Source organism: Barbus barbus, assembly GCF_936440315.1.
Source record: "Barbus barbus genome assembly, chromosome: 32".
Taxonomy (NCBI): Eukaryota; Metazoa; Chordata; class Actinopteri; order Cypriniformes; family Cyprinidae; genus Barbus; species Barbus barbus.
This window is the reverse complement of record NC_136760.1, coordinates 2,140,341-2,158,363: the sequence shown is the minus strand read 5'-3', so window position 1 is coordinate 2,158,363 and position 18,023 is coordinate 2,140,341. Positions and strand designations below refer to the sequence as shown.

General features: G+C 37.1%; 1 protein-coding gene across 8 annotated transcripts in view; it reads right to left on the bottom strand.

Annotated features, from left to right (window-relative positions):
• The window catches only part of LOC306852414 (C-Jun-amino-terminal kinase-interacting protein 4-like), a 44,831-nt gene that overhangs the window by 11,702 nt on the left and 15,106 nt on the right, over positions 1–18,023 (bottom strand). The window contains exons 4-14 of one of the 8 annotated variants that reach the window (XM_079389196.1): positions 17,627–17,718; positions 11,416–11,566; positions 6,477–6,560; positions 4,751–4,961; positions 4,143–4,239; positions 3,834–3,955; positions 2,051–2,108; positions 1,697–1,849; positions 1,549–1,600; positions 153–286; positions 13–69 (exon numbers count right to left, since the gene is read on the bottom strand). In XM_079389196.1, coding sequence (XP_079245322.1) covers positions 13–69; positions 153–286; positions 1,549–1,600; positions 1,697–1,849; positions 2,051–2,108; positions 3,834–3,955; positions 4,143–4,239; positions 4,751–4,961; positions 6,477–6,560; positions 11,416–11,566; positions 17,627–17,718 — 1,211 coding nt within the window. Of the gene's footprint in view, positions 1–12; positions 70–152; positions 287–1,548; positions 1,601–1,696; positions 1,850–2,050; positions 2,109–3,833; positions 3,956–4,142; positions 4,240–4,750; positions 4,962–5,121; positions 5,300–6,476; positions 6,561–11,415; positions 11,567–17,626; positions 17,719–18,023 lie in introns of those variants that run through there. The other 7 variants (XM_079389197.1, XM_079389198.1, XM_079389199.1 and 4 more) reach the window with 7 other exon arrangements.

The window sequence follows — 18,023 nt, the reverse complement described above, 5'->3', positions numbered from 1 at the left end:
AGGGCTGCTTACAACTGCCAGATACTGGACTTTTTCTTCTCAGTCAAGGCCGGATTCTCTCTAGATGCTCTGCATTGAACAAAACACACACTTCAGTCGATGCAGGGCAGAGCTGTGACAGTTTGAGCATGTGTGAGATTACAGTGACTGACCGTATCATCTCTGTCCACCTGACGGCCTCCTGCAGCTCCATCAGTCTCTCTTTATACTGGTTTCTCTCCATCAGGACCCGGGCCATCTCCACCCGCGTGAAGCGCTTCCGCTGGGCTGTCGGCACGTCGCTCTGCTGGAAATACAGCCTCGTATTGTTCAGTACATTAAAACTGATCCTTTGAAATAGTATTGTGTAAAATACTGGTTTATACATCTCTGCATGTGCTGTGAGTTTAACTGTATTTGGGACACAATGTGCACATATGATGCATTTATGTGTCACATTTGCATAATTTCCCCCAATTTTACGCAGCATTTCACTGATTTGTAATGCAAAGTAAAATAATTAATATACTTGTGAAATATTTATTTTATAGTGCAGTTGCATTACAATAGTAATATATTTCTGTCTTCGAAACATTTTCTCAATCTCAGACAGCAGAGGTTCAGTTGATAAGAAAATACTTATCAGGGTTTAACTCTTGCAAGAGAAGAAATTAAGTCATGCATATTGTAATTTTGTACAATACAGTAACAATTACTCAAATTATTTAAATAATTATTATATAAAAAATATTTTTATTTTACAATGCATTGTATTAAAATAATATTCTTTTGTCTTATTATTATTAAATCTCAGACAGCAGTTTTAATTGACAAGAAAATATTAAAGTTTGAGTGTTTAATCCTTGCAAGTGGAGAAATTAAATAATAAGTACTGCAAATTTACTAGTTTTGATTCAAATAATTACATATGAAATTTTTTTTATTTTACAGTGCAGTAGTATTACAACAGTAATATATTTCTGTTTTAGAATTATTACACTGCAAAAAACGGCTTAGTAAAAGTATCTTGATTCTTAAATCAACAAACAATTGAAAAAGTATTTTACTTACCCCTCTGGCAGATCATTTAACTTGTTTTAAATGCACTTAATTTAGTTTTTTCCCCCTGGAAACAAGACTAAATATCTTAAGTCATTTTGCTTATCTAGTAAAAGCATCTTGATTTAATTTGACTAGAAACAAGACAAAAATACTAAGTAAGATAAGCCATTTTTGCAGTGTATTATTATTATTATTATTATTATTGTTGATGTTGTTGCTGCTGCTGTTGTTTGTATTATATCCAAATCTCAGATCTTATACTGTTGAAATGTTTTGCCTTTAATCTTGTGCCAATTTGTCACTGTGGTATCTAAAATGGTACTGAATACAGATATATTCAAAAGTATTGAAGTTAGAAATTTTAGTATCGTGACAACACTAATTTAAAAATCATCAAGAATGGTTTTGGCATAACATCTTGACTTCCTGAACTGAAATCTAATGGAAGAGTGAGGAGTCTAATGCTCTGCAATCCTTATCCACACTGCATCCAAAACTCTGGCTTACATCATCGTCCTCTTTCGTCTTCACTTTGGCTTCCTCCAGCTCAGCTCGGACTCTGTTTGGACAAAAACACACAAGCTTCATTTAAAAAAACAAAACACCATCTCTTTGTCTGGATTGCTGATATATGTCTCTGAGTCTAATGACAAACTTTTTGAGCTCCTCCTCCAGCTCTCGGTTCTTCTCCTTCAGTTTGTCTTTGGACTGTCTCAGGACCTCCAGCTCCCCCTGAATAACGTCTTTCTCACACACCAGCTCATCCACACGGGCGATCAGATCGTTCTTCACCACATTCAGAGCGTTCCTGCAGCAAACACAGCAATGCAGCTTTCAGAAACAAAAGCATTTTATATATCTGTGTATTTTTAATAATTTATTACATTGCTGTAACTCCTTTAAAACAGCAGATGGCAGTAGAAGCATTGCATGTGGAGTAAAACTGGACTAAATGCAAAGCGCTTTCCAGATGACATAGGCTACAAACTAATGCCATAGTATGACTTACTTTGTCTCCAGTAGCTGCGAGTTCTCATGGATCAGGTGTTCGACTTCACGACCCATACCTACATGACAGCAATACAAAGCAGATTACATTTGACACAAAATAATCAAGCACAGGTCTCTGAAAACCCCACGAATGCTGATTTGACCATTTATGAGACCGAGAGCACTTTTCTGGAGAATAGAAATGATCAAGAAATCATGCTTACCAAAGAAATTAAGGTCTAAAATTGGCATGCAAACCAAAAAACAAGGAAAGGGTCAGTCAATGATCTAAATAAATAAGAGTGACACTAAATTACTAAGGATCTACAAAATAAAAACTGTTCCAACACTGTATCTTAACCAGATGCAATACAAAAAAAAAGCAACAATGAATTTGTCTTAAACAGCTGCAACAAGCAGTTTTTTGTTTTTTTTGGTGGCTTAGTTTCTATTGTTGTCTTGCTTTTTTTTTTGTCAACATTTTTGCTTTAGTGTGGACAGACAAATTACTTGTTGCTAGAAACCTGTCGTGTCGCACCTGGTGAGGATACAATGTATGAAAATGAGAGGACAAAATAAAGAGGAGTGTAAGCATACACACCAGAGAACTCGTCTGGGGGAAAGAAAAGCCACAAATGAAGCGCCACAAACATGGAGGAAAAACAACATGATTAGATGGGCTGTGAATGTCAGTGAGGAATGATGGGTTTAAATAAGATGAATATAAGTAACTGGAAAGGAAAAAGATACAACAACAGTCACACACAAAACATGCAACTTGGACTTCTATAGAACTCAAAAGTAGACACTTTGATTACTATTACAGTTTTTGTTCATTTTTTCATTAAATTTTTTCTATTTAATTTTAATTAAAATTGTAGGTTTTTGTGTGTCATTTTTATTAGTTTTTTAAAATATACTTGTATAGTTTTTATTAATATTTTAAACTAGCTTTCTAATATTTCATTTAAATTGGTTTTTGGCATTTTTATATGCCTATTTAGTTGATCAATATTTTGAAAAACTTTTATTAAAGTTGCTTTCACTTAATTTTTTTTTTTTTTTAAGTTTCAGCAATTTTTATAGTTTGTCATTTTAATTGTTTTTCTTTTTTAAATATGCTTATATAGTTTGCTTTAAAATATCAAGTTAAACAAACGTAAAATATAAAAATGTAACTTGTTTGATCATTTTCATTTCGTTTATTTCAAGTATTTATTTATTTTTTATTTTTTGTTAACTATAATAACCTGTTTTGAATCATGTGCTTTCAAATGTCAGACAACGAAAGCACCATAACATTATTTCTGAAGTCATATGATCATCTAAATCGCTGTTCACTGATAGTTTTCCCCTCCACGGATCTTGAGAAGTGGATGAGTTTGATTCTTATACGAATCATTCAGACCGGCTCTGTGAAATGGAAGAACTATTTTAATCAAGAAGATCCGGATCAGTTAGATTCATAAATCATATGTCAGTCTTGTGAAGATGCAAGGAAACGATTTAAATAACTAAACAACTCGGTCTATTCTTCATCCAAAGCTACTGTATGGCTTCAGAGGACTTGGAATCTAGTGCACAAGTTATTTATATCACTTTTATCAAGCAAGAAAGCCTCAGATCTCATTCACTTCCATTGTATTGATGAGTGGCCAGGATATTCTTCAAAAATCTATCATTTAGGAAAAAAAGAAATTCACACAGGTTTTAGGAGTAAATGTTGATTTGTTGGTTGAACTGTTCCTTCAGTTTAAGGCAGAAAGCACGCTCATCTGAGCTCTGGTTGACTGAGAACTTACCCAGCAGATCAGCGCCTTCATCCACGTCTCCTATGAGATCGGTTCCTGCTGACGAGAGCTCCTCAAAGAGAGAGTCAGTGTTACGGTCAAAGGCCATGTTCTCGATGCCTTTAGTGGGAGTGCTAGAAACAAACCAAGATGAAGAACAGACATAAGACAGAGAAAGCCGCTTCGCCTAACAATGTCCAGATGGTTGCTAAAAGTGCGTATGGATTGAAGGTCTTCTGAGAGCAGAAAATATAAGCTGCTGGGTCGGTGGGATAAGGAAAGCACTGTGAGTGAATGACTGAATCAGTGTGGATGACGCACCTGGAGCCTTTGCATCCACTCAAATCCATGTCCAGCTCTGGTGTGGACTCAATGATCGCCTGGACCTCAGATCGCTCCGCATTCTCACTTTGATCAGCTGCTGAGCACAAAAACGTATGCGTTAGGTGCGTTTCAAATGGTCTAACATGTTAAAATCCATCTATATAATACATTATTTCACTTTCACGCTAGAGGCTTTGGTGCAGACATTGTGATTGTAGTTTAAACAAATGTACATCAAATAAATGCAGTTTGTTTCCAAAGGGGAGCTGACATCAATTAAAGTGAGCCACAGTACCATTTATGGAGAATAAACAGTAAAATAGACACATGGTGGTAATACCAAATAAAAATCAAATCTTTCCCAGTTTTGCACCCACATAATGGCACTACAATGTTTGTGGCACTAATGATGATGAAGAAATCATATGCATCTCAGAGTATTTTGCTTTTTATTGCCTTAAATTTGATTAAACTAAATTTCAAGGCTTAAAAACCAATGGAAACCCAGAGCAAAGCAGTGAAACAAGCAGTGAAAGCACAGCATTAACAGGAGGGAAACAAATTGCATTTGGATGGTCTACTGTGCCTGTGACATTAGGAGTCACCTGAAGATGGCGTCTCTGATGCCACAGCGCCCTGTACGCCGAGGTTCTTACTGCTGTCTGGTTTAGCGCTGCTGGAGTCCAGGTTCCTGTTCAAACCCTCGGCCTCCTTTGTCCGCGGCGTGTCCACCGACGCCATCGCTACATCTGACGTCGCTGCAGACATGGGCGTGCCGGATTTGGACTCTCCCCCACCGGCATCAGAAAGTTCATCCTGAAAATAAACCCATGAAGCATTACCAGCAGCATAAGCGATAAGCACCGAGTCATATCAAGTATTTATGAATAAATAGTCATCGACCGACCGCACATATGTGCTAAATGAGACTGGGTACGGTCCACATTAATCATGAAGACTAATACAATATCATCACCTCATGCTCTGCACACCATGCTCTCGTCCTGTGATGAGGACCGATATGCTGCATGCAGATTCATTTAGAAAGATTTGATAATTGGCTTTATGTAATTAAATGAACCCTGATCATACTATATAGCAGAGATACGCAATCTTCACATTCATATAAGAAGATTGGGCTAAGAATTTTTTATTTTTTTAAGAAATCAAGTTTTATTCATCAAGGATGCATTAAATTGTTCAGGTCATTGTCAGTAAAGATATGCATTATGTTGTTATACATGTACATGTATAATTTCTATTTCAAATTAATGCTGTGCTTTTAAACTTTGTTCATTTGTGAATCCTGAAAAATAAAATGTGTGACCGTTTCCACAAAAATATTCAACAGCACAATAGTTTTTAACATTGATAATAATCAGAAATGTTTCTTGAGCAGTAAATCAGTATATTAGAATGATTTCTGAAGATCATGTGACACTGAAGACTCGAGTAATGATGCTGAAAATACAGATTTGATCACAGCAATAAATAAAATTTTACAATATATTGACAGAAAACAGCTAAACTGTAATAACATTTTAAGCTGTAATAATAGTTCACTGTTTTTACTGTATTTTTGATCAAATAAATGCAGCCTTGGTGAGCAGAAGAGAGTTCTTTCAAAAACATAAAAAAAAACAAAAACTGATGATCAAAGAGAAAAAGCAGCAAACAAAATATGATTTTTTTTAGTCTCCATTTTGAAATTCAATTGAACTTTTATCAATATAAATCATGACAGAAAGTACAGAATTTGAGTGGAAAAAACAAACACTGACACAAAACACACATGATTTAATGGCATTATAAACAATATATACACAAATAAATATTCCAGGTTATTATTCATTTACTGGCCTTTTTTTTACAATACAATAAATAGAGACTGAAGCTTTAAATAAAGATATTTCAAGCTTCATAAAGGATACAAAAGCACCATGAAGACAGTTTACACTGTTGGTATTTTGAGAATTTAGAAGTTGAAAATAACCGGGAATATTATTTTGACCACATTGAAAATTGCAAGCAGTAACATCAACCACACAGATGCTGACTGCAACCAAAACTACAGTTTAACTCAAACATCACCAGGGATATAGACTACATTCATAAGCTATTTATTTGGTGCTCACTCCCATGAGTTAACCTATATGTTGTTTAAATGTCAGTATGTGGTTGCAGACAGCAGTTTGTGGACTATGAATGGACTTTTCACTATCGATGCAAAAACAGTAAGGGGTGTGGAGACGAGCCAAACAGAGCACACTACACACTACGCTGCACTGCGGCTGCCATGGAGGTTATGGCAGAACTAGCAGACGGGACTACCTTACTGGAGTCGCTCCACTGGGTTTCCAAATTCTCCTGTGAACTCTTACCATCCCCTCTCCTGAGAGATTCATTCGCCTCCAGCTGCCCAGAGAGAAACGTACAGTAAGCAACACGTAGGTAGGGCGACACTGCCCCTTGTTTCTGTTCATCATGAACTCAGCCAGGTGGCTGATGGGAACTGCATTAGCATTATATAAAAAGAAAATCAGGCCAGTCCTTCCCTAAAAAGCATCAGGAGCCATGTACCTGCCCACAATCCCATGGTCAATCAAAATGCACGACAGACAGTTTATAGGAAACTTTCTTTGTGTATTTTATGGTGGACTTTTTTTAGTGGAGCCAGATTGAACTAAAGCTTTAAAATCAACATGAAATAATGGGTACCCATTTTAACCTCCATAATGTGATGCATTTCCGAGTCAAACCAGATACTCAGCAAAGATACCCTTTCAAAGTGACACGTCCAGTGAGTGGCGATAAAAATACATTTTGTTTTATCCAAAACAGATGAATGTGAATCTGGCAAAAAAAAAAAAAAAAAAAATTATGTTGGTTGTGCACATCACGTCAGTTCGGAAATGAAAAGCACTAAAAGGTTAATGCTGTATCACATTTTGAACCCTAACCTGACCCTAAAGCTAACCCGATAATGTGATTACAAAAGCAAATGTGAGATAAAAACACATTCGCTGAATCAACCATGTCATTTTATCTCGTGTTTTAATGGACTCGTCCTGAGCTCTTCACTTCACAAGTGCAGTGTTGTACCAGGTGCGTTACTGAGCAAGTTTACTGGGTCAGAAAAGACAAACATATGAATTGGGTTAGGAGATATAAATATCAAAATGTATTAGTTTACAAATCATGCACTACAAAAGTTGAGCTCATAGCATAGTATTGTGCAAGGAACTATGCGAAAATAATTCTTTATAAATCAATAATCTGTCACTTTAATCATAATTTGTGTGAAAAGGTTAATAAAAGTTTGTGGTGTAAATACTGCGGTGACTTGTATGTATATTTTTTCAATGAGCGTGAACACTCACATGCTCTCTGAATGTCTTTCTCTATTGACAAAGAATATCAGAAGATACATGAGTGAAAATGTGAATGTTGACATTTCTTGTTTTGTTTGTCCACAGAGGAAAGATAGTACAGCGGCAAACTGTGAGGCCAGTTTTCAAGCTCTGAGGCCGCTGCCATCCAGCTCTTCAGATAATGAGATGTTTTATTAATGTGACTTTTCAAACAGCACCACACCTGGTGACTGGGCTCTATAAAAAGAACCAAAGCTCTCATTAAAATCAATCAGTTATGGAAGTACAACTAATCCACAGGGAGCGGCAGGAACCAATCATAGGTGTTACACCTGTTTGGAAAGCACAAACTTCAAAACGCTCTTTCTTCCCCCTGACATATGCGCACAAGCCAACAAAAGCACTAGTGCACACACACAACCCTGGCTGCAAGATGCTCCCATACTCGGGTTTCCATGGCAGCATGTGCCCACTTTTCTCAATGTGGCAGTTCAGAGCTGTTTAACCTGAGGAGAGGCTGATAGCAAGTCATGGCCTAGTTTCTCATCTCTCTCAGAAGCAGCAGCGCTGAGACTCTGGGGGATGATATGGATAGAAATGCAGAGTCACGGAGCGCACAAAGGCCAGTCTGTATCAGTCCACAGTGGGAGTCTGATGGAGTCTTTGTGCTTCTGTAACTCAGATGACGCACCAGTGGCCTTGATGGGGTCTTATAATGAGAAATCAAATATTCATTGATCTTTTGAAATAACAGTGCTTGATGTACACCTACTGTGACTTTCAAAAGACGATGCATTAAAAAAAGGCTTTAGCTTTCACACCTTTTTGGCATCAGACTGTATGAATGTTAGACTGAATGCATCAATGAGTCATGATGAAGTAAAATGGATAAAGCTGAAAATATAATATTATTCATAAACCGATAAGCTACCAAACGATGGGCTGTTTCTGTCTGGGTGTAGCACCTACTGCTCTGCACTTTCTTGCAAATGAATTGAAAAGAGTGGTTAATGTTCATTATAACAAAACAAAATGCTGTTTGCACACTATATGAAGATTACCATATAGAATATATTTTAAAATAAAATTTTAAATTCAGTGTGCGTAAACAGCATTGATTGTTTGGTAATAAGTCTTATTAACTGAAATAATAAGTTTGACTGAAAGCAACAATACTTAGTTAATCATCAGTCAATTAGAACATTAACAAATCCTGATTATTTCAGTTAATGGTGACACCAAATACTCCACATAAAAGATCACAGAGCTCAACACACATGACATGCAGGGGGAAAAACAAGATATTGTTTGGCCATTAATTAAGAATTAACTCCCATAATTTATTAATTTCTCAATCTGCTCAATCTGAGGGCACAGCAGGAAGTCGTGGCCTAATGGTTAGAGAGTCAGACTCGTAATCCAAAGGTTGCGGGTTCGAGTCTCGGGCTGGCAGGGATTGTAGGTGGTGGGAGTGAATGTACAGCGCTCTCTCCACCCTCAATACCACGACTGAGGAGCAAGGCACCGAACCCCCAACTGCTCCCCGGGCGCCGCAGCATTGGCTGCCCACTGCTCCGGGTGTGTGTTCACTGCTGTGTGTGTGTGCACTTTGGATGGGATAAATGCAGAGCACAAATTCTGAGTATGGGTCACCATACTTGGCCGTATGTCACTTCAAGAAAAAGAAAAACAAAAATTATGTTCTCATATCTTTCAAGATGAAAATAGAAGAGTAAGTAGGTCAATTCGTAATAGAAAAAGCACAATCAAGAATATTTTTGCATACAAACAAGAATTAAGGGTCAAATATAGAAGCAATATATGAAAAATAATGATATATGGAACTGTAAAGAAGTGCATATAAAGTAGAAAATAATTAAAATCATTATTGGGGAGAATAAAATGAGGTGGTACAGAAGTAAACAAGTATTTCTGAGGGCAGAAATGCTCATCACACACTATCAGACTCCAGCAGTGTAAGCACTCTTCTGCTTCTGAGAGCTGAAATATGACCATCATCCTTCAAAAACTCCTGCATCAGGCTCAACACTGAAACAGGCTTCAAGGTCAGTCTATTCTAGGACGTGAGAGATTGACATTGCCATCGTTGCTGACAAAATCAATGTGAATCAGGGGAGAAGAAAGGATTCAGATCAGTCTAATGGTCGGTCAAGATGGGTTTTCCCAATGGCTTATAACTTCTACATTTGCTGCTCAAAATCTTCCTGGTGGGAATGACCCAGTTAGGGAGCACGACGAGTTGGGTGGCTTGTTTGTCTTGAGAGGGTTGTGAACAAAGTATGGGTCATACATAAACACGACAAGAAGAGGTTGACGGAAAACATTTACTTCATTAACATGAATATGTATGAAGGGGCCTAGTGCATGTATCTCTATGGGAGATGGAAGGTTCCAGAGCAGGAAAAAGAGGATGTTTTGTAATGCTGAGAACTGACCCAGGATCAGCCCTGGCCTGTTTGTCTGGCTCTTGGCCCTGTTAGGGCTCTGTTTAAGCATGCAGGGCACAGCAGGCCCTCAGATTGAGCTTCCTTCCCGCTGGCAGTGCCGCTCAGGCTTCTTTAACACATGTTCTGCGCAGATCCATTCAGAGGGGGAAACTCTCTCGATACAAACTAACGGTGTCGTCATCGCTTTTATTCCCCCAAACCCATGTCGACTTTCTGGGAAGCAAATAATAGCCAGCTCTGAGTGCCGTTGTCAACAGAATAGCACTGATGATGACACAACATGATGATTAACTAGTCGGGCTGGGAATTGGCACACATTTCAATTCAAGAGCTCTTGATTTAATTTGATTTGATATCCATTCACTGATAAGACTCAGTCACGTGAGAACTAAACAGCGCTGTTAGATCCAATGTGAAGCGCTTTAATTCAGCGAAGAACACAAATGTTTAAATTCAGATGAAACCGCAGACAAACAGAAGAAACAATGTGTGCAACAATACAATCAGAAGGCTTTTCAGTCTACAAATCATCCTCATTTACCATGGATTTACTGTAGTAACACCAACTACACCGTGGTATTGTGTAAGAAATGTGGGATATTCATATGGAATTTTATTATATTATTAATGTAGACATGTATTCAATGTATTCAAAGTAATGGAATATAATTACAGTATTTTTTGTGATTTAGTTGTAGCGTTCGTGCATTTATACTAAATGTAGATTTAGATACAAATACCTTGAAACTATATGGTTACGTTTTTACCATGGTATTGAAGTGCATTGGTACATGTGGTTTTAACTGTGGTTGTCATGCTCTAAATGTATGCTCCTGTGGAAGGCCAATGGTTAATAATTTTTTTTTAAAAACTCAGTAATAATTAAATTTCACCATATAAAAATGAGGATGTTTTTTATAATAAACATAAATTTACATCTGCATCCTAACTCAAGCTACTGTCAAACATGCATTTTTAAGAGACAAAAAAAAGTATTATTATTATTATTATTATTATAGCAGCCAGCCCTGCAAACTGTGCTGAAGACAGTCATCAAAAGTCAGGCAACACAAACCGGTTTTGTGATTTGAAACAATATAACTCAATATCATTATGAAAGTGGAGACTTTCATATCAAAAGTAACAAAGCACAAAGTTTATGGTGATTTTTGGATGGCATGTGTTCTGTAAATAGTATTTTGTTACAGTTCATTCATGCATCAACAGAAAACAGCATAGACTAAAAGATTGATCTTGGGATTTAAGAATCAATATTGGTTAATCGAGACATCAACTGTCAACCCAGCCCTACTCTCGAGGAATAGTTTAAGGCTTTTTATATCTTTAAAAATTAGGTTAATTTTTTTTTACCATACGCTCCCAAACTAGGGATGTAATAGAAGTAAATCTGCAGACCGGTGCGTTTCTCACCTTAAGGCTGGTGTTGGAGTGCGGGTGGCTGAGATTGTTATATCTCCATGTGTCCGTTCCTGGAGTCTCCACAGCCTCCCTGTGCAGATCGGGGGTCATCACATCACTTCCCGGCAATGAAAAAATTCCAAGAGAGACCGGACGCTCCTTCCTGAATACACACAAAACATACGATTGGACACTTAAGCAAGAAACCTTATGGATTACATAATCTCCGGATATTCAGATATCAACCAAGCATTTTTCTCAGCAGCTCATATCAAGTATTTGGTAGAAATGACACTATACTGCTACCAAAACAAGAATTACATTGGCTTAAACTAGATTTTATTTTCTTTCCTCAAGGAAATGTGAATGGTGCTTTCTGACTAAAGACTCTCTACCACTATGATGGTACCACTACAATTGGACTGACAATTTTTCAAAGTTTAAAGGGGTTTCCAGGGTGTTTGGCGAGGTAAGTAGGGTGTTGCCAAGTCAAAAAGCAAACTCAAGTCTTGATGACATTCTGATCCTTCCACATTTCAATGCATGTCTATGATATGTTTTTTTCTGTTTTGGGTGTAAGAAATATGAGCAACAGCAATAACGAATTATTAACTAAACAGTAAACATTATAGATTACATAATGTCCTGTATTCAGATTTATCCAGATATGAATTGAGCACGTTTCTCAAATTCATATCAAGTTTAGGGTGGAAATTAAACCATATCGCATTGGTTTCACTGCATTTTTACATAGTTTTTTGGAGAAAAACTCATGAACACAATCTTACAACTGGACTGGCAAATTTCTCAGTATTTCATAAGGTGTTTTAAAGGGGTCATATGATGCGATTTCAAGTTTTCCTTTCTCTTTGGAGTGTTATCAAAGTTAAAGGAACACTCCACTTTTTTTGAAAATAGGCTCATTTTACAACTCCCCTAGAGTTAAACAGTTGAGTTTTACCGTTTTTGAATCCATTCAGCCGATCTCCATGTCTGGCTAATGTCTAATGTGTTCCTTTAAGACTCTACAAATAACGTACAGTATTTAAAAATTAATGTGTTTTTTAACATTAAAGCATGTAAACATATTCTGTTACACCAAATACACAGAATAATGATCTTTAAAAAAGCATCATATGACCCCTTTAAATGGTTTCTAAAGGCCTTTAGTCCAGTGACTGGGGTGTTGGCAACTTGCCAACATGAGTCTTTATGCTTTCTGATCCAAATACATGTCTCAATAGAAGACTATGGTGCATGTTTTCAGGTTTAGGTGCATGAAGTATGTGCATTAGCAAACAGAACAGACATTAGAGCTCCTCTAGGAGAGCAGAGGAGCGTTTGATTGATGGGACTTTTCTTTTGTCTTCTCTGATTGTCTGTCTTCCTGTTGAGGGTTGCCATAGAGCTGCATTCAGAGCCTGAACCTGCTGACTGCACATTCAGAGCGGATCTGCTCACATGAGCAGGATTCACTCTATTCAGCTGGAACAGTACAGTAAGGAAAGAGTAAAGCACAGGTTGGAAACAAGAACCAAATTTGAGGAAGTGTGAATTAAACTACGACCATAAAAGTCTGCAATAACGCAACTAATCAGATGTGCTGCATCTCTACCGAGGAACAAACGTCCCAAAGGTCGAGTGCACCTCAGTGATGTGTGTTAAGTGAAAATAAAAGGGAGTAAATGCAGTTAGACTTGCATGGCATATCAGAGCTTTGTACATCAGTCAGAGCACCATGAATGTACATCAATACTCATGCTGAAGGCAAACCTTGCGTAATCACACACGTCAGAGGACATGTAGCGTCAGTCACACACTTCACGCTATAAAGGTCGAGTTGTAGGACTTCAGGTCCGAAGTTCAATTCATGAAGAGCTATTACAGAACAGGCAGTTTCTGTTTCAGATTATTTATGAAAGCAGAAACAGAAGTAATCCTTGGAAGAAACTGGTCAAAAGCAACTAATATGTTTGCATTGGAACAGCAAGCCAAGTCCGGTTCTCTGCAACTAAATTATACAAAAGCTAGATGAAAAAGATTAATCTTTGATGTCTTCAGAAGCAAGAACAGCTTCCCTTTAATCAAAACACAGAAAGCAAGCATTTCATTTCTTGTGATGAACCAAAGCAAGCTGCTCTCTGGAGGCAGGATCAATTAGAGGTAGTTAACAGCAGGATACAAGCTTTCATCAAAATCGCTTTCATTACTCTGATTTAATCAATAAACATCATTTATTGAAGTTATGTTACCATATCACAGTCAGAAATGGGTATTTGTTGACATTATCCATTTTTTTTATTAATCAAATTAAATCAGACTTTATCTTTGCTCATGAAAAGAAAACTATTGGACAGGATTGTGCAGAACTACCCACTAATAGTACAATAAATATTAGCATAATAAAATAAAGCCTATATTGGAAACTTATTTCAACTTTTGGGACACTGTCATGACAATTAAGCACATTTTGACCTCCAAGTCATCTTAATGATGCTAAAATACACTAAAAGTTTGAGGTTGGTAAGATTTTTGGTTAAAAGACGTCCCTTCTGCTTACCAAGGCTGCATTTATTTGACCAAAAATAAAGTAAAACAGTAATATTGTGAAATATTACGATTTAAAATATCTGTTTTCTGTGAATATGCTGTATAATGTAATTTATTTCTGTGATGCGCAGCTGTATTTTCAGCATCATTACTCCAGTCTTCAGTGTCACATGATCTTCAGAAATCATTCTAATATACTGATTTACTGCTCAATAAACATTTCTGATTATTATCAATGTTGAACACAGTTGTGCTGCCAAATATTTTTGTGAAAGAAAAAGAGATGCATTTTATTTTTCAGGATTGAATAATTTTCAAAAGAACAGTTTGGTTTTAAATAGAAATCTTTTGTAAAATTATGAAAAGTCTTTACGGTCACTTTTGATCAATTTAATGCGACTTTGATGAATACATTTAAATTTATATTATGTATTTATCTGACAGTAGTGTTACTAGTGTAAGCCTCATTATCCTTATGCATTTTTTTATTATTTATCATTTTAAATATCAAAGCTCAGGTTACAATGTGTACGTTTTACAATTCTAATCACCCGAACACTACACTACACTACAATCATGAAACCTGCTTAACATCTCCAAACAATCAACAGAAAGCTCTTCAAAGCAGCAAACAATATCAGGTGTTCAATTGCAGCTGTACTGAATGCAACTCTAGTGCACTAAGGAAGTATGGCAGTACAGAACAAAGTGAAGCCACACAGAATAAACAGTCTGCCTGATAGAATGATACGCATTTCTCTGACCCCAGCACAGAGACAGAAACCTGCACTGTGTTGAGAGAAATAAACTCTGTGCTGTGTGACTCTCAGCTCTGCCGGTTCTCGCCACATCAATGCTCTTATCCACTCTTGTTTACTACATTCTCTCGACTAGTCTCAAAGACATGATAAACAAGCAATGCAGTAACATACAAACACAGACTGACAGAAATGCAGGGAAAATAGAAGCTTAAAGCGGATATGACACAGCCGGTGAAAAAGAAAACTAGGCTATCATCCACACAAACACACACACTTTTCACTGCGTACCTGCTGATGCGGGGCAGGGAGTGTGTGATGGCGGGCAGGCCGTTAGAGACCGAATAATGCACCAGCAGCAGAACGGAGAGAGAGACCAGAACGGCAGAGTTGATGACCACCGCTCCCCCCACGAAGCCAAAGACAAACAGCAGCATGCATCCCGGACTCATGGCTGCTGCCACGCACTATGGGCCGCCCGCCGCCCCCCGAAACGCAAAAGCAATCCCATCAACACCGGCACAGCAGTGCGAGGATCAGAGCGTGTGTGAGTGCGGCTCTGCAGCCTCTCACTGCTGTGACATCATCCACTCCGGCAAGCAGCGAACACACACACACACACACACACAAACGGCTTTGCAGCAGCTGTCTTTTCTTCTGTGCTGCTCACGCACTCCTCTGTTGCCTAATGAACAGCTCTTATGCACTGATTCAGTATGCGTTTTCCGGTTTCCATCCCACAGCTGATTGGCTGTGGGAATAGATGCATATATGCAGATCAGAGAGAACAACAAACACTCCAGCTCATCTCCAGAGAGCACAAAAGCCCAGTCCACCTGCTAACAAGTGTCAGGTGAATCAATCCCTGACTTTGAAGTACATGTATTTATGCAATGTAAAATATAACAAAGTGCAATTTGTTTTCTGGCATTATGCAGATTAAATACAGCAAGGTTTCTCTGTCTAGTATAATTCTGTCTCTAGTATAAAACTATGGAAGCCTGTTTCTGCCCCTGAAAAAAAAAAAAAAAAAATTTAATAAAAATGAAAAAAAAAAAAAACAATTCTCATCTTGCAATTCTGACTTCTTTCTCAGAATTGAGATAAACTCGCAAACATGAGTTATACAGTCAGAATTATATAAACTTGCAATTGTGAGAAATAAATTCTGAGTTGATATAAACGCGCAATTTCATGTTATAAAGTCAGAATTGTGAGATATAAACTCGCACATATCACAATTGCAACTTTGAGTAAAACAAAACCATGAAATTGCGCCTTTTATCTCATAATTCTGAACTCTTTTTCAGAATTGCGTGATAGAAACTCGTAATTCTAAGAAAAGGAGTCAGAACTGAGATAAAAAGGTGCAATTACCTTGTTTTGTTTTTTATCCAGTGGCCTAAAAACACGCTTCCATATAACACACTGTTCTTTAGAGTCAGTGCTGAGATCAAAAGAATTATTTGTACAGTAAAACTAGTATAAGTGTTAAAATCAGCTTGAATTGTGAAAGGACTGACTTTTTACGCTACATATTGCTGTTTTTCCGAATGCTTTGATTCGACACGATCACATTTTTAAAATAATCCCATAATCCTCTCAGCAGATGGACTCTCTGGACGAATCCATCTATAAACCAACAGTCAAGTCTTTCACAAGCAACACATGATTCTCTCAACAGCTGTAACATGGTTCAGTCTAGGACAGGGGTTTTCAAACTATGGTCCGGCCTGGTGGTCCACTGAAAAATGTGTGTTTAAAAAAGAAAAAAGAAAAAAAAAAGCTAATATTTACTGATTTTAAAAATTATTAATTTGGTTTCATTTTGCTTTCTAATGTCTGAAAATCATGAGATTTAAAATCATGTGATTATTCTATGGCATAGTTTACAAAAAAAAAAAAAATATATATATATATATATATATATTTTATTTATGTATAATGCATTATAAAGGGTTATTAAAGGGTATAATGCATTATAATTATTCATAATGTGCATTGTAATACATTGTCTTGTAAATAATTATAACCAAATTTAAAATACGTAGTGCAACAATGAATTGATAAGTGTTATAATGTATTAACTGTGGTTACAATTATTCATGAGGTTGTATAATGCATTATAAGGTGCATTACAAGGCATAATTAATGCATTAAAACATTAATTTTTATAATGCATTATACATAAAGGCTTTAAGTATTTTGAAATTTTGAATTGAAATAATCTCACAATTTTTACTGTTTTTTAAATTAAATAAACCCAGCCTTGATGAGCACAAGAGACTTTAAAAACGTTTAAAAAAATCTTCCTGGCTACAAACTTATTGAATATTTTTATCAATTCATTTAATTTAGCATACGACATGTTGTCTTTGTAATCACACTTACTATTTTCCAGTCACATAGTGAAGATATAACAGTCTTCATATTACAGGATCACAATTTTGGGCGATCCTTATTATTACAATGTTTGTATCTATAAGCATGAACAGATTAGAGCCGAGCATCACTGAAACCCCTGTAGAAACCATGTCACTTTATGCTTGAGAAGCCTCTGTGAAATACACATTTTCCTGCTTCAGTTTTCATGCTGTCAGTCATCCATCCATCCCACTGCTTCAGTCTTCATTAACATCTGCCAGACGATTCTCTCTCTCACTCAATCCCTCCATATCACACTCAGCCTAGACACACACAAACCGCTGACCTACATTAGGAGAGGCTCACAGATTTTGTGTGCATGCATGTGGGAGACTTCACTAGGGTTATTCACAGCCGCATTATATGGAACTGGCATAAACAGTAAAGCAAAAACTATTAATTACAGCTATACACAGAAACTGGTTTTAGAAACTGTGTAGGTGGATCAAATATAGTGTAGTATTTCTGAATGAGATCGGAAACCTCCTCACCTAATTCTGCTCTGACTCGCAGTGTCTGTGGTCTCTCCCGTCATCTGCTGGTATTTGGTACGTTCCAAGTGCTCCATGTAACTGTGGATCATCTGTGAATCCAAACACACAGTATTCTTTGATGACAGCAGCAAAAGACTGTACGCAAAAGCATCTTTTACAACGGCGCAAAGTCGATTTCCAGACCCTTTCTGCTCCTGTCAAGTGGAACGAGTTGACAACCTACACCTGAACAGCTGAACCATCACAACTAACTTTAAAGGGCCCTGTTTACACCTGGTATTAAGATCACAAGTAGATGAGGGAGACACATTCCCTTTCACACCTGCCGTTTTAATCTGGCTCCTCTGTCCACTTTTGACCACTTCAGTCATGATTTCTTTTGAGGAGAGCATCT